Raw genomic sequence first — 25787 nt, forward strand, 5'->3', positions numbered from 1 at the left:
CCTGTAGTCCTTTGCTGATCAGTGTGTTGAAATCCGAGCGTAGAGTTGGTGGGAAGCCCTTCAGGTAGAAAGGCGGCATTTTTTCCTTCTTCTGCAGTTCCTCTTCGACATCTACTGACAGATCAGCATATTGGTTTTTACTCAGCAAACGGTCGTTTACCTGTACATCACTTGGCTTCAGACGCTTAGCATCCTTTGGATCCTTCTCGGATCTATGGCGGTTTTTACCCATAGCTTGGGTAGGTAGACAACTGCGAATAAAAAATAAAACAAAATCGAAATTAGTCGTAGTAGGTTATTCGTCTATCCACATCGAGTGTTAGATGACGAAATATGATCGATTCTCACCACGGTTCCCCTTTTATACGCATTCAGTTGAAGATATGTGCCTGACTACCTCAAAATCGTCGTCCTTGCGCGAAAAACCCAAGCGAAAGTAAAGAGTTTTCCGCATCATTTTGAAATTTTGAGAAAACTTAATTTTTGAGTTGTTTGTGGTTATCTCACACTGTTCAAAATATTATCCCAAAATGAATTATGTTGCTGCCTTTAATACGAGTCGAGATATTCACGATTAAGTTCTGCCCATTCTTCCATATGGCTAATTTTGAAAAGGCACCCCATAGTCAAGTAAGTCGTATTCACGTCAAAAAGTTGTTCAGTAATAATTCCTTTTTTACCCGCATATTCACAATAACAATAAGAGCTCATAAACTTTTGACATTGACCCTCAAAATAGTAAACGAATCTTAGATATTCTTATTATGTAACCAATAAAAACGGCATGGCACACACATATTCCAAAAAAAAGCAGTTTTTGCGTTACGAAATTTTCATAAAAAGGATTATGTTTATCAAAAAGCTGATTTAAAAACCTTCTTCCGAAATACATTTGATGTTTCGTTATACCTCAATTACGCTTATGAAAAATGGTCTGCTAGGCTGGAATATAATCTCATAATGGTTTTATTAGGATTTTGAGGACTTTAAAGTTGTGACTACACAATTGGTTTATTTATGTATTGGATATTTATCGTTAATTATTACCACATGTGCATTCAAAATATGAATCATTATGTGTTCTAAATCCATTTCAACAATAAATTTACTTGTTGTTGAATAGAAAACAATAACTCAATAGTGCTGATTTTATGTACAAATATGAATATATTGTTTTCCTTATTTGTATTTAAAAACATCACTAAATTTATGAACATTTCTTGGTTTACCTGCTTTTTGAAAATAAGCTAAAACGTTGATAAAGTGTATAAGTTTTATGCTGCTGGTTAGCATTTTGCAGAGATTTTTTTTCGAAATAAAACAAAGGTTGTTTATTATTTGATACTAAGAAGAAGGAAATATTGTTTCGTGAGTTCACCATCGCTCGTCAATGCCGCTGGTAGCAGTAAACAGTCATGTGATTTTGCACAGTACAACGATAAATGACCGTTGTACGGAAATCACTGTTGTATCATGATGCTCGCGTGATACCACCGTGATTTAGGGTGACAGACACGGTTTCACGATGTACAGTGATTCCGATATCGTATGTTTGTCATAAGCATTACTTTACTCTTCGAATTGGTTCGAATAGTGTCACTGCGATGATCGTGGGTTCCATTCTTCTCGAAGCATTCTTTATCTAATAAATTTATCATATCTCATGAGGTAGTAGCATGGGAGAGTGCTGGGATATGGTTCATCACATACACATAAGACTATAGTACTAATGCAGGGAAAAACGTGTGTAACTGAGAATCCAATTACCGGAAAAGATACGATGCGTAAGAGATGTGCATGGGTTTGTCTAAGCGGGCTGGTCTTATGGTCTTAGAAACAATTTTCTATCCCATGGGTGTACAGAAAAAATCGCATAACTTTGAAAATTTGAATAAAAAAACGTAAAACCAAGCACGGAATGACCGAAATTAGCTCTGCGCCTAATTTGTATTACTGTTTTTGAATTAGTTGATTTTAACAACAAAATTTCCAAAATAAATATTAAATTAGTTAAAATCGAGAATTTATTTTGCTGAAAAAACTCTTATTTTTAGAGAATGTGTTTAGTTGGCGACTATCCTGGACACAAACCAGCAATATTTCAATCCAACACGAAATTTTTATTGACAACAAATTTTGTTATCAAAATCAGAAAATTTGGCACATTTGGTGGCCTACCTCGGGCCCAAAGGGAGTCTCTTAACTGTAATCTTGCGAAACGATTCAGAGCACATGACCACACAATATGCTCGATGTCGTGGTAACCATTGCCACAAGCGCAGATACCATTCTCAGAGAGGCCAATCCGCCAGAGATGCGTACCCATCTCGGAGTGATTAGACATAAGTCGGGACATCACACGAATGAAATTGCGACCCACTTGCATCCTCTCCAACCAAAGTTTCGTCGATACCTTTAGTATAACAGAGTATAGCCAACGTTCTAGGTCTACATTGCTAGGATAGTCTTGTTGAAACTTCTTGCAAATTGTTTTTCGCATGTGTTACGATATATCCATGTTTAAATTTTTAAGCCGATATGTAAAATTGCCGTAAACTATGAGTGGAAAGTGTATTTATTCAGAATTTGTGCGCATTTGAAGCGATTGTGCGTAATAATGTTTTTACGCGAAACAGTGAAGTGAGTTTCGAATGTTGCACTCTAATTGTATATGTCAAATGAAGTTTATTCTTTTCGAAAGTAGTGTGCCATCTAGTGGCTAGTAGTCATTATAGTGTATTGCATAAGCCATTTATGTTGGCTGAAAACAACGTTTTATTTATCTAATTCAACTAAAAAATTAGTTGAATGGAAATAAAGTGTGCATTAGCTAAGAAATGACAGCACGTTTAATTGGTGAATTCAACTAAAAAAAGCCATTTCAACATACATTTTATTATTATTAAGGGAATGAGAATTAAAAAGTCTAAATTTGCAAAAGTCAGATTTTTTTAGTTGTCTCAAAAAATAACTAACTAAAATCGGAATATAAACTATTTTTTTTACCAAAATGCGGTCTTTCCGTGTGGGAAGAATTGTTGCCAGATGTGTTAAAGAGAATCAAGCATCGACATCTGGTGTTATCTCGATAATACTTTTTTTAAAGCCCCCAGAGTGTTGACTTATTTTTCGAAATAGCCCTAGATCTCGATTTTCCGTGCATTCCAAAGAAGAAGCAAGCATGAACAGACATTTGAGGCTATATTGCTGCATTTTTCGAAAAAAATAATGGAAAGTAGGGCATTTCCAACCGCAACATTGGTTATACGTAACGCTTTTTTTATTTTTTTGAATCATTCATTTTACCCCGGCTTTACGCTCGTATTCGTACTGTATTTTACAGTATTGCACTGTATTTTTGACCCAAATTCTGCGTACTGTTTTTCACCCTTAAATGTGCTGAATTTTCATTTGTTCTGTATTTTCCCATTAAAATGTACAGTATTTTTCATATCAAAAAATCAAAACAGAATTTTAAATCTTTAACGCATCGAATTTCGATTTGCCGCAGTACCAAATGTCAAAAAGAGCAATCACAACACTTAACGAATATAAATACATGCAAACAATAAATAGATTTGTCTCTTTCTCTTCATCATAAAGCAAATTTTTGGCAAAAGCAACTGTTCATTGAATAGAAATAGGAATGTTTGTTCGGACTTATTTTAACAAACTCTACAAATCCTGTTTACTCTGTAGTTACGGAACCGAAAATAGTATCCAAAACAAATATAGGAATTCCGTGTGAAACTTTGCCTTTGAAGTTTGTGAAAATCGATTTGACTATTTTGAAGTAAAGTGAGTGAGATCCTTTTTGCAGTTTTTAATCGCCATCTTGTAGCGGAATTGTACAAGCCATCACGCTTTCTACTTGCTAATCCGAAATTTTATTAAATAAACTGACGATTCTAAACCTAACCATCGTATGTCCTTCCACAATCTCAAATTCTTCCGAAACCGGATACGGATGGAATTCTACAGTAGCTTCAAAGATAAAATGAGCTTTAACTCAAATCAAGATATGCAAAAATCGCAAAGCATCGCACAGAAATTGCAGTGAATTTTTTTTGTGCTTCCGGAACAGGAAAAGGGGGAACCAGTAGTGCCGAATTAAGTTTTTAGGCCCACAAATTAACAAGCTACGCAAACTAGAAGAATTTCTAAGACAGTTTTATGGAATTTGTACCTGTTTTTGACCATCGTTCGTGAAAAATACTCATGAAATTGGTAGTTTTCTACTTATTACTTTTTAGTTCCGGAACGGAAAGTCGGATCCGGATAAAATATTCTAAAAATTTTTAGAACACTACAAGACCTTTCATTTGAATCTTAGTTTGTTAAAATCGGTTGAGCCGTTTCAGAGAAAAATAAATGCACACTTTTTCTTTAATTTGCACATATTACCATGTTACTCCGGAACTGGAAGTCGGATTCAAATGAAATGCAATAGCAGGCCATGAGACCATAAAACCTTTTATTAGAATCTTATGTCGTTTTCGCTTGATACCAAACCTAACCCAGTTTCCACCTTAACTGCTGTCAAACTGTTTATTTGAAGCTAGTTTCGAACCTAGTTTCAACATTGTTGAACTGAAACCGAGTCAAACCAACATATATTTGTTACATTGTATGTATGTATGTATTTTACGCACACAGACATTTGCTCAGTTCGTCGAGCTGAGTCGAATGGTATAAGACATTCGTCTCTCCGGGCCTCGGTCAAAGAATCGCTTTTCACAGTGATTGCATAGGCTTTCCATATGCGAAAGACAAAAAAATGTTTGATGATTAATTTGTTCATTTTTTTAGTTTTTATTGATCTTAAAATACCTTAAAAATGGGAGAAGAAAGAAAAATTTTGAGATCATGGAAATAAATTATCTGATAATTATTCGCTCCCGCTTATTATTTGCTATTGTTATATAAAATGTGTACTTCAAAATGTACTGTTTTTTTTTTTCAAAGTCCAAATGCTGTATTATTTTATTTTTTCGATAAACGTACTGTTTTTCGACAAAAAAATACTAGCGTTAGTTATAAAGATAAAAATCCATTGTCGAAACCATGATTAAAAATCATGAAAGCATGAAACATGTCTTTTCATGATATTTCATGAGCAAAATGATCGATGTCATGAACATTTCCACGGGAGATGACTTATTCTTCATGATATCAATCAATTTGCTCATTTCATGATTTCATAATTTTTAGTCATGGTACCGGCAATGGATTTTTGTCCGTGAGGAACATAAAAATATATTAATGAGCGTAGTCGTTCGACATTGTCAGATAATCAAATGTCATGCAAACAATTTTTACAAAGTGTGAATAGCATTCACACACAATGATTTAAAAGATGTTTAGTTTTACGAAAATTTATTTGTAAATCTGTTGTAGCTGTTCTAAACTTGTACCAGCTCAGTTTCTGTAATGACTGAGTGGAAACATATTTTCTAGAATAGAAATGAATGAGAAACTCACAGAAAAGATTTTTTGGAAAAAGATACGCTCAGGCTCGAACCTGCGTTCTTAGGCATTCTGTGCATGTGCGCAACCATTTTGCCACCCTAAGCCTTGTGATAGACACAGCTCTAACACACGACTGGGTACGATAAAGCGTACAACGGACATGGTCTAAATCCAGAATGCATAAGAGTGCAGGTTCGAGTCCGGTCTCTGAGCTTATCTTTTTCCAAAAAATCATCTTTTCTGTGATTTTCTCATTTATTCGGCTTCTCCAATATATGTTTCCACTCAGTCGTTGCAAAAACTGAACTTAGCAATGATGACTTTACGTCAAATCAACTAAAATGAATAAATCGTACCAGTTGTTAGAATTATCGGCAGGAAGATTCCTCACTTGAAACGTTGTACGAAGAGCTTCGGTTTAACAACACACAATATTGACCACGGGACGTAAAACACAATCGAACTGTCTTCTGAGATATGTTTTGAATCCCAGGATAGTCAAAATTAATGGGTAATGTCAGAGACATAACTGGATGTCGTGAATACGAAAACAACTGACATGTTCCTTAACACTTCCGAATATCAATTAGTTGATCAATTGTATGAATTATGCAAGCATTCCCCTTTTTCACATTTTTCGCAAAAACAAAGAACGCTTCTCTTGATCTCGATTACTGTGAATTTTCCACACAGCGAAAAGTGCACAAATCTAATCAAACTGTTCTAGATTTGCACTAAACTGAGGATTTTTATTTTCGATTTGCGAAGAAGAAATCCTAATAGTTTTTTAGAAAACTTTTAAAGCCAATAAAACGGCTGATTTTGTGTGATGCTCCCCACCGTTGTCGGTGTCTTTTCGTTCTTTTTTCACCAATGCAAACGACTAGCAGCTGTGACGTAATCGCTCTTGTCGGAAGCGAAACTAGCTTTGCAAACGACACACAATACATCTGCTCGCAGTGACGACAGAATCCAAACTGATCCAATTTTTGTTGTTAAAAGGTTTCTTTTTACGTGATTTCGTTTGTAGCCTTTTCACTAATGGGCGGTCATAACGGCTATAAAAATAGCAGCGTATAGAATTTTAACGTCGATTATTTCATTTCGGATTTGCATTTCATTGAAAGAAACTATCAGGATGCTGTACGGGTTTCATTCCTGCCTTTCAGAAGGACCACATTGTGGAACTCACTACTGAAATACTTCTTTTAAATCCTTTTACAGATCACTGAGCTATGAGCTTTATAAACACGAGAAAGGCAAACGCGCCTTACGAATTATCCTCTTTGATACTCGTTTATATCAAACATTTCAGAAAAGTTTAATTTTGAATTATTTGAGATTATGACACACAACTGAAAATTTTATCATAAAATTGTGATCATATTTCCGACGGCATGTAGCAAAAATTATGTCGATTCGTTGGATACAACAAGAGATATTCACGATCAAAAACTTATCACTCTCTCAGAGGGTACATTTTGAAAAGACGCACCATAGTAAAGTAAGTCGTATTCACGACAAAAAAAAATCAAAACATTTTCCTTAGTCGCAAACCATCTGATTATTTAGCTATTTCCAACATGTCTTCCGATGGTTATGGGTTAAAAGTTAAACTAGGCAAAAGATTACTCTACGTCATTATGACTTGAGTCATATGAATCTTCAGTTGTCGGACACTGCGGCCCGGTAGAGTTTTTCAAGTCCGGCATCCCGGCAGAAACTATTATTAATTTTTATCCTATAGCTCTTCACAGTAGCATCTTTCTCAATATTGCATACCAGCGTCTCAATATTGCAATTGCAGCATCCGAAGGTCACTTCGCTGTTCCATGTAAGAACAATGATATTTACAAACATTTTGAGTGCATACAAAGCCTAAAACCAGCAGTGAAGGTCACAGCGGTATTTTTTTTAAATTTTAACCTCAAAATTAGTTACTAACGTAAACTTCGTGTTAAATTGAAATTTTGCTGGGGTGGGTCCAGGATTTATGCCAACTAATAATATTCTCTATAAACAATTGGCGATTTTTGTTGTTAAATTCAATTAATTTAAAAACAGTAAAGCGATTAAGGTGCGGAACTGATTTCGGTCCAGAAATAACAATTAAACTTACAAAACCACAAACGATTCAGCTGTTTGTTCTGGAACTTTCATATCTCGATCTAAAAAAAAAAGACTGGATTCGGTTCAGAAACGATAATAACTTTTCGTTGTCCAAATTCCATTTGCAGGACTATGGCACCCTTCTGTGCTGGGGAAGCAACGAAATCGGCACTCAAACCGAGCCCTGTGTGTTCAATCTCATCCCAGCGGGTAAGCATCATCTGCGTCATCATAATTGTCGGTGAAACTGTGCCGAAACAGGACCATGATTTTGGATTTTGTTTTTTTTTTCTGTTCTATTCGCAGGCAAACCCGATCCACTTTCCAACTGTACCATCCTGAATCAAACGTTCGACATGCTGCAAATTGAATGCCTGGAAGGATTCGACGGTGGTCTGCATCAGGAGTTTCTGGCGGAAATGTACGTCATTGGCAATCGCCAGCTGATTGGATCCATCAAAACCAGGTGGGGAGCGTTGGATTTGGACTTCCGGGGCTGGCAAAAATTGAAAATTAAAATCGACTTTCGTCTCCCTCATTTTTTTCAGAATTCCCATTTTCGAACTCAAAGGACTGGAACCGGGAGTCGGCTACAACATATTTCTATCGGCTAGGAACTCGAAAGGAGCCAGCGAGCCGACCTATCTGCAAGCCTTTACCCTGAAGAATCCGGAAAAACAAACTGGTGAGTTGGAATTTTCCTGTCCGAGACGGACAGCAAATTGTTGTCAATTAGCAACTAACTACAAATACAGCATAGTCCAGCAAAGATTAAAATGTTGATTTCGTTATAAACTTTGTGCTCTTTTGTCGCAACGACAAGACTTTGAAGTTTTCTCTCAAAAATAATCAAATTTAGACTGATAATCAAATCAAAACTTTAAATTACTTTGCTTGAACTTTTCCCAAAAAACGAAGCCATTTGCCGAGATGCATCCCCTCGGGGACTTTCAGCAAAAACCACAATTTATGCATACACTGCCCTGGGAACTAAAATAAACTTTATCTGTTTTCCATACCTGATGCTGCTACGCCACACACACACACACACACACACATACACGCAGATTTATCTCTGGTGTACGCTCCGACGCTGCACCAGATCAAGCCATTCATCGGTACCCTGCTGGGTGTGGTGGCGGCCATCATCTCGATCGCATCCATCATCGTGATGGTCACTCGATTGCGTGGCTCCGCCGGCCGGGACCGGGACTGCAGCAATATGTCCACCAACGACGCATCCGGCATCAGTCAATCGCTGCCAACCGACGGGGAACTGGTGCGGGAACAGCAGTGCAACGGCAGCATCGACAGTATCGAGAAAAATCCGGACATCATTCCGCAAGGTAGGCGCGTCTCGTAAGCTCAGGCTCTGCATTGCTCTGCTCTGGCCGGCTCGGATCCGATCGGACATGTGATGGGTGTGCCACGGAATTCATTGGAAACCGGCTAATGCTGGGCGGCAATCGTACTGCTTTAATTGAAACCGTATCTGTTGTGATGTGCAGTCGGTTGTTTTGCATATTTCGTTTTATTGATTTCAACATAATACTAAGAATAATAACAGACTTTCACTTTCAATAATTCCCAATCACAAAACTGTTGATAACCTATTAAAATATCAACAGCTTCAAAGTATTTCCTTGTGTTCTCTTCGATTCCAAAATCCAAAATCCAAAATCCAAAATCCAAAATCCAAAATCCAAAATCCAAAATCCAAAATCCAAAATCCAACATCCAAAATCCAAAATCCAAAATCCAAAATCCAAAATCCAAAATCCAAAATCCAAAATCCAAAATCCAAAATCCAAAATCCAAAATCCAAAATCCAAAATCCAAAATCCAAAATCGAAAATCCAAAATCGAAAATCCAAAATCCAAAATCCAAAATCCAAAATCCAAAATCCAAAATCCAAAATCCAAAATCCAAAATCCAAAATCCAAAATCCAAAATCCAAAATCCAAAATCCAAAATCCAAAATCCAAAATCCAAAATCCAAAATCCAAAATCCAAAATCCAAAATCCAAAATCCAAAATCCAAAATCCAAAATCCAAAATCCAAAATCCAAAATCCAAAATCCAAAATCCAAAATCCAAAATCCAAAATCCAAAATCCAAAATCCAAAATCCAAAATCCAAAATCCAAAATCCAAAATCCAAAATCCAAAATCCAAAATCCAAAATCCAAAATCCAAAATCCAAAATCCAAAATCCAAAATCCAAAATCCAAAATCCAAAATCCAAAATCCAAAATCCAAAATCCAAAATCCAAAATCCAAAATCCAAAATCCAAAATCCAAAATCCAAAATCCAAAATCCAAAATCCAAAATCCAAAATCCAAAATCCAAAATCCAAAATCCAAAATCCAAAATCCAAAATCCAAAATCCAAAATCCAAAATCCAAAATCCAAAATCCAAAATCCAAAATCCAAAATCCAAAATCCAAAATCCAAAATCCAAAATCCAAAATCCAAAATCCAAATTTTGGATTTTGGATCCATATTCCATATTCCATATTCCATATTCCATATTCCATATTCCATATTCCATATTCCATATTCCATATTCCATATTCCATATTCCATATTCCATATTCCATATTCCATATTCCATATTCCATATTCCATATTCCATATTCCATATTCCATATTCCATATTCCATATTCCATATTCCATATTCCATATTCCATATTCCATATTCCATATTCCATATTCCATATTCCATATTCCATATTCCATATTCCATATTCCATATTCCATATTCCATATTCCATATTCCATATTCCATATTCCATATTCCATATTCCATATTCCATATTCCATATTCCATATTCCATATTCCATATTCCATATTCCATATTCCATATTCCATATTCCATATTCCATATTCCATATTCCATATTCCATATTCCATATTCCATATTCCATATTCCATATTCCATATTCCATATTCCATATTCCATATTCCATATTCCATATTCCATATTCCATATTCCATATTCCATATTCCATATTCCATATTCCATATTCCATATTCCATATTCCATATTCCATATTCCATATTGCATATTCCATATTCCATATTCCATATTCCATATTCCATATTCCATATTCCATATTCCATATTCCATATTCCATATTCCATATTCCATATTCCATATTCCATATTCCATATTCCATATTCCATATTCGAAAGTTCTAGAAATTCCAGAAATTCCAGAAATTCCAGAAATTCCAGAAATTCCAGAAATTCCAGAAATTCCAGAAATTCCAGAAATTCAAGAAATTCCAGAAATTCCAGAAATTCCAGAAATTCCAGAAATTCCAGAAATTCCAGAAATTCCAGAAATTCCAGAAATTCCAGAAATTCCAGAAATTCCAGAAATTCCAGAAATTCCAGAAATTCCAGAAATTCCAGAAATTCCAGAAATTCGAGAAATTCCAGAAATTCCAGAAATTCCAGAAATTCCAGAAATTCCAGAAATTCCAGAAATTCCAGAAATTCCAGAAATTCCAGAAATTCCAGAAATTCCAGAAATTCCAGAAATTCCAGAAATTCCAGAAATTCCAGAAATTCCAGAAATTCCAGAAATTCCAGAAATTCCAGAAATTCCAGAAATTCCAGAAATTCCAGAAATTCCAGAAATTCCAGAAATTCCAGAAATTCCAGAAATTCCAGAAATTCCAGAAATTCCAGAAATTCCAGAAATTCCAGAAATTCCAGAAATTCCAGAAATTCCAGAAATTCCAGAAATTCCAGAAATTCCAGAAATTCCAGAAATTCCAGAAATTCCAGAAATTCCAGAAATTCCAGAAATTCCAGAAATTCCAGAAATTCCAGAAATTCCAGAAATTCCAGAAATTCCAGAAATTCCAGAAATTCCAGAAATTCCAGAAATTCCAGAAATTCCAGAAATTCCAGAAATTCCAGAAATTCCAGAAATTCCAGAAATTCCAGAAATTCCAGAAATTCCAGAAATTCCAGAAATTCCAGAAATTCCAGAAATTCCAGAAATTCCAGAAATTCCAGAAATTCCAGAAATTCCAGAAATTCCAGAAATTCCAGAAATTCCAGAAATTCCAGAAATTCCAGAAATTCCAGAAATTCCAGAAATTCCAGAAATTCCAGAAATTCCAGAAATTCCAGAAATTCCAGAAATTCCAGAAATTCCAGAAATTCCAGAAATTCCAGAAATTTCAGAAATTCCAGAAATTCCAGAAATTCCAGAAATTCCAGAAATTCCAGAAATTCCAGAAATTCCAGAAATTCCAGAAATTCCAGAAATTCCAGAAATTCCAGAAATTCCAGAAATTCCAGAAATTCCAGAATTTTCAGAAATTTAAAAACACCAAAACCGAAAAATTATTTAAAAAATATTATTTATGAATATTGATTCGAAATACCACAAAGCCTTTTTCGATTTTCCTAAGTTGTTTTAGACCGTCTTTTTAAAAGGGCCAAACTTCATTCACTAATTTTGTTTGAGAGTTTTTGTTAAAAATGATAAATCTTTCAAAAAAGGGTTATTTAAATTGTTGTATATAAATGTTAAAAATATTCCTTTTCGAGTCTTACACTGAAAAAAAATCGATTTTGAAAATTTAAAATCGATATGCCAGAACAACGTCAATATTGATTTTGGCGAAATTTTATTCTTAGATTATATTATGATATTCCCACACTAATTGCTTCTACAATGAAAGATTGGCACTTCGAAGGAAAAAGTTTTTCTATCAAAAACTTCTTCTTGTCCCAACTGATTTTTTTCTAAAAATCTCCAAAAATCCAAAAATCAAATGAAACTCAATTTTTGTCCATGTCCATTTTCTAGTTTTTTTTTTGACAAAATTTCATTCAATTCGAAGATGTTTTTTGTTGTAAATCGAGATTAAATTATGAAAACCGTTGTTTTTTCCGGTGTAGGATTCGACTGAACGCGTTTTCGGCAGCCCCGTCTGAGTTTTCTCTTTGGACTTTTAGGCTTTGTCCTAAAAAGTCAATTTGCTGAATCAGTTTTTTCCAATATTTATCAGACTATCTTTTGAAAATATTTTTTATCATTTTTTCTTCATATAGTTACAGTCGTTAAATGGCGAAATACTACACTGAGGTCTGTTTTTAATCTCGAAAAACCGTGTAAAAAAACCGCATAATTTCGGAAATCGGCGTAAAAAAAACTTAAAACTAAAGATTTTTTTTCAATGCCAAATACACTGAGGTCTTTTTTTATGTGGTTTTTTACGCGACTTCTTTATGCGAATTTTCAGAGTTATGCGGTTTTTTTATGCGAATTTTCAGAGTTTTTTTATGCGTTTTTTTTGCGGTACGTAAATTCGCATAAAAGAGACTTCAGTGTATCGTAGAAATGAATAAAACGTCTAGATCTGATGTTATCTCATGAAAAGATTTTTTTACAAAATCGACTTTGGGATTTAGAGAAACTGAGAAGTCTTGTAACTTCAGAAATTCGCGTAAGAGAACCCCGTAATTTCGAAAACCGGGTAAAAAAAAACTGATAAGAACTGCGTACATAAAGTCCTCAGTGTACTTAAAAATGTTGTGTTAGTTCACCAAGATAAACAAATTGAAAAAAAGTTTTTGTTTGAATAACTTATTATCCTTGAAAGTGAACATTTGGCAATGCTTGAACCGTTGAAAGAGTTGGACCATTTGCGACAAAATTTATCAAAAATAACGCTTATTTGAAAACCGATTTTAGAATGTTTTTTTGTATTTGAAAATCTAACTGATTTTATGAGAATTATAAATGTAACAAATTTTTGTAGGATTTGTCCTTTCTCGATTATCACATTTGAAGAAAAAAATGATAAAAAAAAAATGAGTCCTTTTCAAAGATTAGTTTAGATAAATTTGTGAAAATCAAAGTATGCCAGTTTTGTGATGAAGTTTACATGTTCAGAAAGTTTCATTAAGATCTGCTGCCAACACTTCGAGTTCGAGTTGGCACAAAATTCATATAATTTAACTTAAAATTAATTGTTAATGTAACAGAACAGAGACTTTTCGTCTATAAATACTTTACGCTCATCGGTTCACTCTTAGACTAAACTCCAAATATAACAAACTTATGATTGAAATTGAATTCTCATTATGAAATTATTTGTTTTAAATTTTCTGAATAACTTTTTGAATCATATTTAAAATTGAAGTTTTCAATTTCAAATATCCCATGAGCCTCGTATTCCCCATGCAAGCCAATATACTATCTGCATTTCGCATCACAGTCCATCACTGTCCACCACCGGTTTCGCCCCCAATCTCTTTCGTGTTTTGCCATAAGTTTCAGTCTATCTACATCCCCCAGGGAAACTTCCGCACCTGTTGGAAGAAGATGAGAAAGCCTTCGAGTGGCTCAACAGTAGTGCCCACCCGCGGCTGTACGCAACCGCGGCCCTGGCCGAGCAGCAACACCAGCAGGTCGGTGGGGGCCTGCTGGGACAGCCGGGGGTGGCCCCGCTCGGAGCCTACGATAGTCGGGCGTTCTATGCGACGATGCGCGACGGTGCCTGCATGCAGCAGAACGTCTACCCAACGATGCTAACCGATAATCAAAATTACATCCCGGTGCACAGTGCCATCATCCCGACGCCGGTGATAGGCGGCTACGGTAGCGACAGTCACAAGGTGAGTATGACCTGGCCAACAGGCCCGTCCATTCCGCTTTGGTTTGGCCGCAATCAGTTAACTTAATGATTTTCCCCCCAAAATCGTCCGAAAAACAGCACGATCTAACGTACGCCGACCTGACAACGATGGCCGGCGGTGGCGGTCCCGGTGGTGTCCCGATACCGCACAAGCAGCAGATGTACGTGAGCGCAACTCTCGGCAGACCCCGGCAGTCGGACATCAAACGAAGCGAGCCAACGATCTATGCTCAGGTAGGTTATTTGGGGGTTACGGGGGTTGTTCTGTCAGCAGCCCAGCAGCTACCAGGGAACTGCTGGGACAAGCGGCACTCTGTCGCTAATTCGTCAATCGGACGGAATCTGGCGCTCTGGCGTCCCTCCGAGGGTTTGCTGCATTAGTAGTCCGGCAGGATCGGGGAATTGGGCGCATGCATAATTGATCAATTGGACTGAACATTTCGTGCAATGGTTGAAGTCAATCAACATTCACATTCACTGTTTGAATTACATTTCATCGTTGGACCGCATCCACTCAGGGACAAGTCTGGTTTTCATGTCGACGAAAGGTGGCACCCCCGAAGGCTCATACAATCATGCAAATGTGTCCAATAGGCTTGCCAGTTACATTTGCGCGTAGTTATGATTTGAGTTTGTTGCCTGCGATATGCTGGATGCTACCCGGCTCTGATGACAACTACTCATGAGACCAGGTAATTTCGTTGAATCGATTTGGTTTGTGCACACTTCTCCGGTCAGCTCAACCAAAATTAACAACTGACCTTTGAAATTCCAAGACCCGGTGTTCTAGATTTATTTGGTTTCCTAGGAAATTACAGTACAGCTGTCTTGAACTCAGGTTTCAACATGAAAAACTTTCTCCTAGACGGGTTTGTAACTCTTTTCGATAGTTCGATTTCAACCCCTCCCGATTCAGTCTGTCTGGCAATCGACAAAACATTTCTCCGAATACTTTTATTACATTAGTGACAGTTAGTTTTGCCACATTAATCAATTTCGACTACTTTGGGTGCGAGTAGTTTAGATTTTCGCAATGGGAAAGACAAATTTTAACACCAAATTTTTCTGGCTACCTAGAGTTTCATTGATTCAAGGCTTCAGTCTTTTTCAAGGCTACCTGGATCAGTCTTAACAATTAACAATTAGTCAGCCTTTCTCAAGACTATACAAAGAGTGATATTCTAATATAATCAGCCTTTTTCAAGTCTAAGAACCCGAGCAGAGTGTGAGATCAAAAAGAAAACTTATTTTGATGTTGTGATGTTCGCATTTATCGATTACTCAATTTGCTGTTGTTTTGGTCGTTTTAAGTGGCAAAAAATCAAAATCGAAATCAAAAAGATATTCCGATGATATCAAACAGAAAACTATTTTTGCTAACAGCGAAAGCAAACTGAAATCTAAATAAGATATAAATTGTTTCTTATTGATAGCAAAACTAGTTCTCAATTTGATGTTATTATCAAACAACGAAAACAAAACTGAAACGCATAATCAGTTATTGATTTGCTTTAAAAAGAAATTTCTATAAACAAACTAGTCGCGAGCATAAGCTAAAAATAGATTGAGCAAAAGACCCGGGATAGTATACCTGTAGGCGATATTCCCGAGCAAAGTGAAACATCAAAACGAGAGCAAATTGAAATCTTATTATGATAGCAACATCACATTGAAATCTTAATTTGATCTCAGCTCATCAATTTTTCATTTGATATCACATTATGTTATCTTTTTGCAGTAACTTTAAAAAAAAACTTGTGAGCGAAAATTTTGGGAAACTCCAAAAATGATTCTTCGAAAGCAACAACTTAATAACTGCATCAAAATAGGACTAATTCCATTAGGCGATACAAAAATGCAAAAATAAATTTTAAAGGAACAATTATTCCTTTAATTCTATGTTTCGTTTTACAAAAATGCTTCCTGTGGCAGTTGTCCGGAACCATAACCATGATCAAGGAAAAGATTTTTGTCAACACTTTTGCAGCTTTTACACCAATAATCCTCTATATTCAGAAATCGACGATCGGCATTGCCAAAGTGATTGTTTTTCCGTGCATCAACTAACAAGTCCTTTGAATAATACGCTCTTCTTTATATCATACTAGCTGAATTACCCGGCGTTGCTCAGGAATGTTTCGTGGAAGCAAGGCCGCAAAAACAGTTTTAGAAATTGTTCTGACCATTGAAATACTCAGAGCGTAGTGAAACACAACTTCTTTCCACACAATTGCTCAAGATTGTGATAATGATTATTTGATAACGAAAGGCTGTTCATAACTACGTTAGATAACACTTTCGTTCTATAGAATAACGATTCAGTTAATTCAAATGTTATCGTAAACTTATTTTCATCAGCTCGGTTCGACAGTTTTATCAATTTACATGAAAAAAATGCACATTAATTTTATGGTTTCTTCGTCAATTCAGATCAATTTTACCACCCTTGGTTAAGAATATTCATTCCCTTTGCCTCTTGTGTATATTTTTGTAACCCTCATTTAGTTGCTAGAAATATGCAGTACTGGTCAAGAATCATTTTTTCGTAAAATCCGAGCACTTGCTACACTCCTTCCCTTTAATCTATACAGATAAAAATATTTTGTGATTTTACATTTATTTTAATGCACATATTTGGAGCAGGCAATTGAATGGAAATTTACATTACAAAACGAAGCGGTTTGTAAATATACAGTCTTGTTCAATGAAAAAATAAATGAATTTTGATGTAATTTTACATCAATCATGGTTTTAAATCAGATTTTCGTTTCAACCGATGTCTATTTCATAGTACTATTGGTTTACATGTCGTGTAAGTTTCATCTTTTCTTTCTGTGTATTTTGATGTGAAGGTATTAATCTGTATTATTCAAGAAGTAACGTTCCTCTTCGAATGCATTTTACATTGAACTCCCCTTTTGTTAGTGAATTTGCAACAGCTCTTTGCCCTCTAAGTAATGTGAAAAGCATCTGTGCTTTTCAAAAAAAAAGAGAGTGGGGGGGGGGGGGAGGAGAAATGAAAATTGATTTTCGAGACTCTTTTCTTTTCTTTAGTCTATATCCTCCCTCATTTATCGACAAATAAATTTAACAATAAACCTCTTTTTAGAGGCACTTGCTACAAACTCCAACCTTTTTTTCACCTGTGCAAAGAATATCTGATCTCGACAAGAAAAAAATAGCTTTAATACAACCTCTGATTTGCAAAAAGTACCTCTGCCAAGTTTGGTGATAATTTACTGAGTTGTTATGGAATTATTCCGATATTTACAAACAATTGAGCTGAAAGCTTCTTCAATAGACACTTGCTATCTTTTCACGCGTATAAATATCCTAACGATCATCTCTTAGTTGTAATAAATATCTGTGCCTGTCGAAAAATCTCGATGTCGTAAAACTCGAAACATTTTGCCTCAAATTCCCTCTGTTATCAAACACTTACTGCAACCACCACCTCCCACCCCGTTCTCTTTAAAAAAAATTCTTATAAGAGCTTATGAACAGCAAGAATTACTTGTGCCAAGATAGTTAATAATCTATTGAGTTGTTTTGGACTTATGTTTATATGGATATACAATTTATCCTTTGCATGTTTCAAACCAACAATTTCAAAAAGTCTTCAAAAAGTATCGATACTCATCCAATCAGATAATCTTTTTCATGATCTCCTGTTAAATACCCTTGCTGACCCCCGTTCCCCATAAAAATACACTTATGACCATCTCTGAAGAGCAAGAAGTATCTGTGTCAAATTGGATAGCAATCCGTTCAGGAGTTTCGGAGTTATACCGTTAAAAACAATACACCCACTTGCTGCATTCACCCCCCATATAAGCATATCTAAGATATGCAAAATGTTTCTATGGTCTTAAAAAAAAACTATCGATTCCCCGTTACCCCCCCCCCCCCTCCCCCAATTCCCGGTTAGGGACACTTGCTACGCTCGCTCCCTTTTATGACCATCTCAAGCAAGAAGTTTTTATGCCAAGTTTGGTGGTAATCCGTTCAGTAGTTTCGGAGTTATGCTGTTACTAACAATACACCCACCGTTTTAAAGGCACTTGTTACATCCACCTTTCGTCATATCTAAGGTATGCAAAATGTTTCTATGGTCTTCAAAACGTATCGATTCTCGTCAAGTTATATGAATTTTTTCATGAACTCACCAATACCCCCCCTCTCCTTCATTTTAATGACAGTAGCTGGTGTAGCTCACTCCCCTATAGAAATATCCCAAGCATCTCTGAAAAATTTGAATATTTGATTCCATTTTAGCGCAACCAAATAAAAGAATTTATTACCTCCAATAACCGACGTTCTAAATCAACATGTTTCAGAGATATAGCGTAATATGTCATCTATCAGAAACTTTCGAGCGCTGTAGGAGCGCTTGGCGAATGAATTCCTAACTAACATATTCTTCATAATGTAGACCTTGACATTCCGAACAACTTTCCTCAAAAAAAAGAAAGATTTCAGGTTCTGAGCTAGATCATAATTTAGCACACTAGCTCCAGCGATTTTGCATTAATATTTGAAAAACTTAGAAAACTAGTTTGAAAACCCTATTCTCCAAATAATCAGATTTCCATGAATTATCTATGTTTAATCCATTTTATCTGAAGCAAGCTTAATGTTCGCTCCGAAATAAATTTTCATCGTATGATAACGAATTTAAGTCTACACAAGAATTAAAAACTTACTAAATCAGTGTGATGCTGTCTGTGGGGAGAAGTGAGATACTCGTTCATTGTCCCAATTAGTCGAAATAAGTACGATATTTTTTGGAATCGAAATAATACATGATCTGGGATTGCTTTTTGTCAGATTCCTAATTCACGAGCCTTTGCTGTAAAAGACTTCACTCTAAAGCGCTCGCTCTTGTGAGCCTCGAAATTCGTATTTCAAAGTGATTACATACTCGAGTAGAGTGAGATCAAATAAATAACTCAATTTGATATTATGATGTTCACATGCTACAGCTTCTGGATACGAGAAAGAAAAAAGAGCACATTTTCATTTTTTCTTGTTGATAGCAAAACTAGTTCTCAATTTGAAGTTATTATCAAACAACGAAAACAAAACTAGAATGCATAATCAGTTACTGATTTGCTTTAAAAAGAAATTACTAAAAGCAAACTAGTCGCGAGCATAAGCTAAAAATAGATTGAGCAAAAGACCCGGGATAGTATACCTTTAGGCGATATTACTTGCAACAATAAAAAAGCGTCAAAAACACGAAAACATCTCCACAGAGGGAAGACTTGGGTTTCGAACATAGGTGATTTGGATTCCGAACTCTCTGCGAATGCTATGGACTGTGACGTTGAGCTGTAAGTAGATGGAGAGTTTTCGATCATATGACAGACAGTGTTGATTCGCAAAGCTGTAGTTTTAGCCGATGTACACTCGTTTCGTCGCATCCGTTCTGCAACCATCGTGAATTGCAGTGCGGCTATTTGATAGGTATAAAAATGTGCTCTTTGTCTCTCTCGTATCCAGAAGCTGCAGCATGTGAACATCATAATATCAAATTGAGTTATTCATTTGATCTCACTCTACTCGAGTATGTAATCACTTTGCAATACGAATTTCGCGGCTCAGAAGAGCGAGCGGCTTATAGTGAAGTCTTTTATAGCAAAGGCTCGCTGGAAACGTGAATTAGGAATCTGACAATAAGTAATCCCAGATATGTTATTACAATTATTATGTTGCTTGCGAGCATGAAAGCCACAAAATAATCATGTTTTGTTCCTAATAGTGCGCAGTGGTGCACAATGAGTTTTCCGCAGTACTCGGTATGGAGAACGAGAAATCGATAGTTTTTTAAGACTATAGAAACATTTTGCATATCTTAGATATGCTTATATATGGTGGGGGGGTGAATGCAGCAAGTGCTTTTGAAAAAGGGGGTGTAATGTTTCTAACGGTATAACTCAGAAACTACTGAACGGATTGCTATCAAATTTGGCACAGATACTGCTTGCTCTTCAGAGATGGTCATAAGTATAGTTTTTTAGGGATGGGGGCCTAGCAAGGATCTTTAACAGAATATCATGAAAATTATTATAAAGAGCATCTAATTGGACGAGTATCGATACCTTGTGTAGACCATACAAAGTTTTTGTAGAACTCAAACATGCAAAGGATAAATTGTTTATATGATCGAACATAACTCCAAAACAAATCAATAGATTATTAACTATTAATTATTATTACTTCTTGCTGTTAATAGGTTCTTATAAGAGAGGTTGTGGTTGCAGTAAGTGTTTGCTAACAGGGAGAATTTGAGGCAAATGTTACGAAATCGAAATTTTTTGACATGCACAGATATTTATAACAACTAAAAGATGATCGCTAGGATAAAAGATAGCAAGTCTCTATTGAAGAAGCTCTCAGCTCAATTGTTTGTAAATATCGGAATAATTCCATAATAACTCAGTAAATTATCACCAAACTTGGCAGAGGTACTTTTTGCAATTCAGAGGTGGTAATAAAGTTATTTTTTCTTGTCGAGATCAGATATTCATTGCACAGGTGAACAAAAGGTTGGAGTTTGTAGCAAGTGCCTCTAAAAAGAGGTTTTATTGTTAAATTTATCTTATTTGACGACAAACGAGGGAAGCCGGAGGATATAGACTAGGAGAAAAAAGCCTAGAAAATCACTTTTCATCCCCCCTCCCCTCTTTTTTGACGAGCACAGAAACTTTTTACACTACTCAGAGGGCAGAAAGCTGTTGCGAGTTCACTAACATAAGGGGAGTTCAATATAAAATTCATTCGACGAGAAACGATACTTCTTGATTAATACAGATTAATACCTTCACATCAAAATAGATTAAAGAGAAGGAGTGTAGCAAGTGCCCCAAACATGGGAAGTACAAAGTGAATTGATCGGATTTTGCCAAAAAATTGTACTTCTTGACCAGTACTGCATAACAGTTCGGCTGAAAAGTTCGTATCGTTTAATAGAAACACACATGTTTTTGCCAAAATTCGTTTTTATTATTCAACTCAATTGCCATCAGAGGCGATACAACGATTATAGCGATCTTCCAACTTTTCGATACCATTTTTGTAGTACGATTTGTCCTTTGCCTCAAAATAGGCCTCAGTTTCAGCGATTACCTCTTCATTGCATCTAAATTTTTTACCAGCGAGCATTCTCTTGAGGTCTGAGAACAGGAAAAAGTCACTGGGGCCAAATCTGTAGAATACGGTGGATGAGGGAGCAATTCGAAGTCCAATTCGTTCAATTTCAGCATGGTTTTCATCGACTTGTGACACGGTGCATTGTCTTGATGAAACAAAACCCGTTTTTTTGAAATTTCGTCCTTCAAACGCTCTAATAACGCTCTTTTCAAGGTAGTCGATGAAAATTATACCATGCGAATTCCAAACTACAGACGCCATAATCTTACCGGCCGATTGTTGAGTCTTTCCACGCTTTGGGTTCGGTTCATCGCGTGCAGTCCACTCAGCTGACTGTCGATTGGACTCCGGAGTGAAGTGATGGAGCCATGTTTCGTCCATTGTTATATATCGACGAAAAAAATCGGTTTTGTTTCGATATAACAGCTCCAAACACTGCTCAGAATCATCAATTCGTTGTTGTTTTTGATCGATTGTGAGCTCACGCGGCACCCATTTTGCACAAAGCTTTCTCATATCCAAATATTCGTGAATAATATGTCCAACACGTTCTTTTGATATCTTTAGGGTGTCAGTTATCTCGATCAACTTCACTTTACGGTCATTGAAAATCATTTTGTGGATTTTTTTCACGTTTTCATCGGTAACAGCCTCTTTTGGACGTCCACTGCGTTCATCGTCTTCGGTGCTCATATGACCAGTACGAAATTTTGCAAACCACTTACGAATTGTTGCTTCGCCCGGTGCTGAGTCTGGATAACACTCATCAAGCCATGTTTTGGTATCGGCGGCACTTTTTTTCATCAAAAAGTAGTGTTTCATCAACACACGAAAATCCTGTTTGCCTTTCTCATATAGAAAGGTTATGCAATCACTTGAAAAACCGACCAGTGAAAATTGGCCCGGAGGGCCAAGTGTCATATACCATTCGACTCAGTTCATCGAGCTGAGCAATGTCTGTGTGTGTGTATGTGTGTGTATGTGTGTGTGTCAAATAATCTCACTAGGTTTTCTCGGAGATGGCTGAACCGATTTCGACAAACTAGAATTCAAATGAAAGGTCTCGTGGTCCCATACGGAATTCCTGAATTTCATCCGGATCCGACTTCCGGTTCCGGAATTATAGGGTAAAGTGTGTTCAATATTGTACACCGTCATTTAAACCGGCGAAACAAAAAACGTAAAAAAATTTCTAAACTGGTCTCAAAACTACACAAATCGATAGTCATTATCAGTAGGCAACTAAACAAACTGTTTCTGGCTATCCTGGTTTCCGGTATCCGGTTCCGGTATCCGGTATTTTTTGTGGGGCTACGTCAAGTCTAAAGTCTACAGAAATAAGCCAGTAACTATTCCAGCTTTGGAAGACAACATTTCCGAAGAAATTCGGGCTATTCCGGCCGAAATGCTCGAAAAAGTTGCCCAAAATTGGACTTTCCGAATGGACCACCTAAGACGCAGCCGCGGTCAACATTTAAATGAAATTATCTTCAAAAAGTAAATGTCATGTACCAATCTAACGTTTAAAATAAAGAACCGATGAGATTTTGCAAATTTTATGCGTTTTATTGTTTAAAAAAGTTCTCAAGCTCTTAAAAAATCACCCGTTATTATTTACTTCGTTCTCATTCGCCAACGCCTAGTGCAAGTTTGCCTATCCCAGAAATAGGAAAAAAAAACCGGTCTCTCCCTGGTGGAAAACGTAGACTTCCTGAAGATGATAAAGATCCAAACAATAACAAAAGACTGCTTAAGAACATCCCGTATGCTGTTTTACCAGTGGACGAAATTGATAAAAAGGAAAAATTGCCTCCATTTTATGTGAAATGTGTACCGAAAATTCTGGTTGGCCACCTAAATGGATTACGTGCAGAAATTCGTCTTTGCACTGACGGTGTGAAAATAATCGCTTCTTCTTCTGAGCATTATAAAACGATCACAAAATACCTAAATGTAATGATATTCGAATACTTCACCCACGACATAGTGGCGGAAAATCGCTTCAAAGTGGTTCTCAGAGGTCTTGCAGACATGGAAATTGTTTATTTGGATGCAGCACTAAAAGAAAACAAGTTACAACCTGTTCAGATCTACAAAATGCGGTGACACAATCAAGCTGTAGCTTACAGAGACCAGCTCTACCTCATTCATCTAGTAAAGGGATCAACAAACCTGAAAGAACTCCGGAACATCCGAGCACTTCAAAATATCATCATCCAGTGGGAACACTAGAAACCAGTTCATTGCGAAGTAACTAAATTTGCCAACTGTTTGAGTTACGGTCACGGTTCGAAACATTGCCACACGAAAAGCCGCTGTTCCAAGTGCGTTGAAAACCATTCTTCTTCGGATTGTGTAGAAACGGAAGTAAAAATCGCCTGTCTGAATTGCGGTCAACAGCATGCATATACCAGTTGCACCTGTCCCAAACGTGCAGAGTTTGTCAATTTCAGGAAGGAAGTAGCAAATCGAAACCGCCCGAAGCAGGAAAAAGTGTGTTTGACCCTAGCGTATTTTCCGAGCCACTGGAAGGTAGCCAAGGTGATACCCATACTAAAGCCAGGTAAGGACCCGACCAGTCCTACGAGTTATCGTACAATTAGTCTGCTATCTGCACTTAGGCCTTCGAAAAGTCGATATACGCTCGTATACTTGATCATGCGGAAAGAAATAACATCTTCCTGCACTCTCATTGAACATAACTCAAAATTGAGTGACACATCACTCAAATTCATAAAAAGATCACGTACTCTAAACTTGAGTTACCACCTATCTACTCATTTTTGCGTTAAGGGACGAAATTGTCAAAACTTGAGTAATTTTTGCTCAAAATAAGAAAAAAAATATTTTGTTCAAAATTTGAGTAAGTTCAACTCAAAATTTGAGTTCCTTGCTCTCAAAATGAAGAAAATCAAATTTTGACATATTGTTCCAGTTTATGAATTTGAATAATCGCAACTCAAACCATGAGTTATGTTCAAAGAGCGTGTAGATGTTCAGTTTGGTTTTCGACGGGGACACTCAACAGTCCACCAGTTACAACGAGTTTGACACTATATTGCTAGAAATAAAACAGTCTCCAAGTCAACAGTCATGGCCTGCCTCGATATCGAAAAAGCGTTTGACAACGTGTGTCCACAAGTTAGTCCAGTTCAATTTTCTGACGTATCTGGCTAGAATAATTCAAAATTACCTCAAAGATCGCAAATCAACAGTGTGCATCCTCGGCCACTCATCTGACCGCTACGACGTTGGCACAGGAGTCCCTCAAGGAAGTATCCTTGGCTCGATACTTCACAACCTGTTTTCCTCGGATATTCCCCCTCTTCCTGGTAGAGGCGTATTATGTCTCTTTGCGGACGACACTGCCATTATGTATAATGGTAGAAACATCAAATCAATGACGAAAAAGCTTTAAATTGGTCTAAACAAATTTAAAGAATACCTCATGACCTGAAAAATTTGCGTGAATGCGGGTAAAACACAAACGATTGTTTTTCCTCATCGGAATACCCAACGACTAGAGCCCTCGGCAAAGATTAATCTCAACGGTGTGGATATCTCTTGGTCATTGGAAGTATGTTACCTTGGCTTAGTGATGGACAAAAAGATGCTCTTTCGTACGCATGTAGACCGAACCGTCATCAAAAGCACGTCACTGCTGAGACGCCTTTATTCGTTAATAAATTGTCGCACTAAGCTATCCATTATTAACAAACTTGCTATCTACAAGTAAATAATATCACCAATGTTGTTATACGCAGCTCATGTGTGGAAAACATTCACACGAACACATCAACAAAAACTACAGAGAGTCCAAAACCGCTTCCTCAAAATGATTTTAAATCTACCAATCATAACCAGCACAGTTGAGGTCCATCGGTTAGCAAACATTGAACATATTTACATCGAAATCACCCAAAGCGCGGAGAAATTTGAAACAATTACGTCACAGTCAGATGCTCTGCTAGTTCGTGAACTTTTTATGTAGGTTAGTTAAATAGGATATATTAATAATTATAAACAACATCAATGCACTTAAGTGCTAATCTGTAAATAAATTATTTCTAAAATAGTATTTGAATAACTGCAAACAAATGTTGAAAAATGTAACCATAGCTGAAAAACTTGAAATTGTATCCCTAAAACTGTAAAAACCATGTAAGAGAAAACAAAAATCTGAATAAAGAAAATTTTATGGAAAAAAGGCTAACGTTTCAGTCCTACGCGTAGCATGCCAAAGGTAGGTTGTTGCTAGACAGCAAGACAAAAAATGCCATAAAACGATTTTAAGCTGTAATTGGTATGCTTTGATCTTGTGTCATGCAAGCTCGGATGAAATTCCATGTTATGTCGTTTCGCCTGAGAAATTGACAACTACCCCAGGAT

At 36.4% G+C, this 25787-nt stretch overlaps 1 protein-coding gene across 5 annotated transcripts in view; it reads left to right on the forward strand.

Annotated features, from left to right (window-relative positions):
- The window catches only part of LOC131432866 (nephrin), a 789197-nt gene that overhangs the window by 748036 nt on the left and 15374 nt on the right, over positions 1 to 25787 (forward strand). For 3 of the 5 annotated variants that reach the window (XM_058599423.1, XM_058599425.1, XM_058599424.1), the window contains exons 11-16: positions 7707 to 7788; positions 7885 to 8044; positions 8127 to 8263; positions 8646 to 8924; positions 13907 to 14226; positions 14325 to 14480. In XM_058599423.1, coding sequence (XP_058455406.1) covers positions 7707 to 7788; positions 7885 to 8044; positions 8127 to 8263; positions 8646 to 8924; positions 13907 to 14226; positions 14325 to 14480 — 1134 coding nt within the window. The remainder of the gene's footprint in view (positions 1 to 7706; positions 7789 to 7884; positions 8045 to 8126; positions 8264 to 8645; positions 8925 to 13906; positions 14227 to 14324; positions 14481 to 25787) is intronic. The other 2 variants (XM_058599426.1, XM_058599427.1) reach the window with 2 other exon arrangements.

Source organism: Malaya genurostris, chromosome 2 (assembly GCF_030247185.1).
Source record: "Malaya genurostris strain Urasoe2022 chromosome 2, Malgen_1.1, whole genome shotgun sequence".
Classification (NCBI taxonomy): Eukaryota; Metazoa; Arthropoda; class Insecta; order Diptera; family Culicidae; genus Malaya; species Malaya genurostris.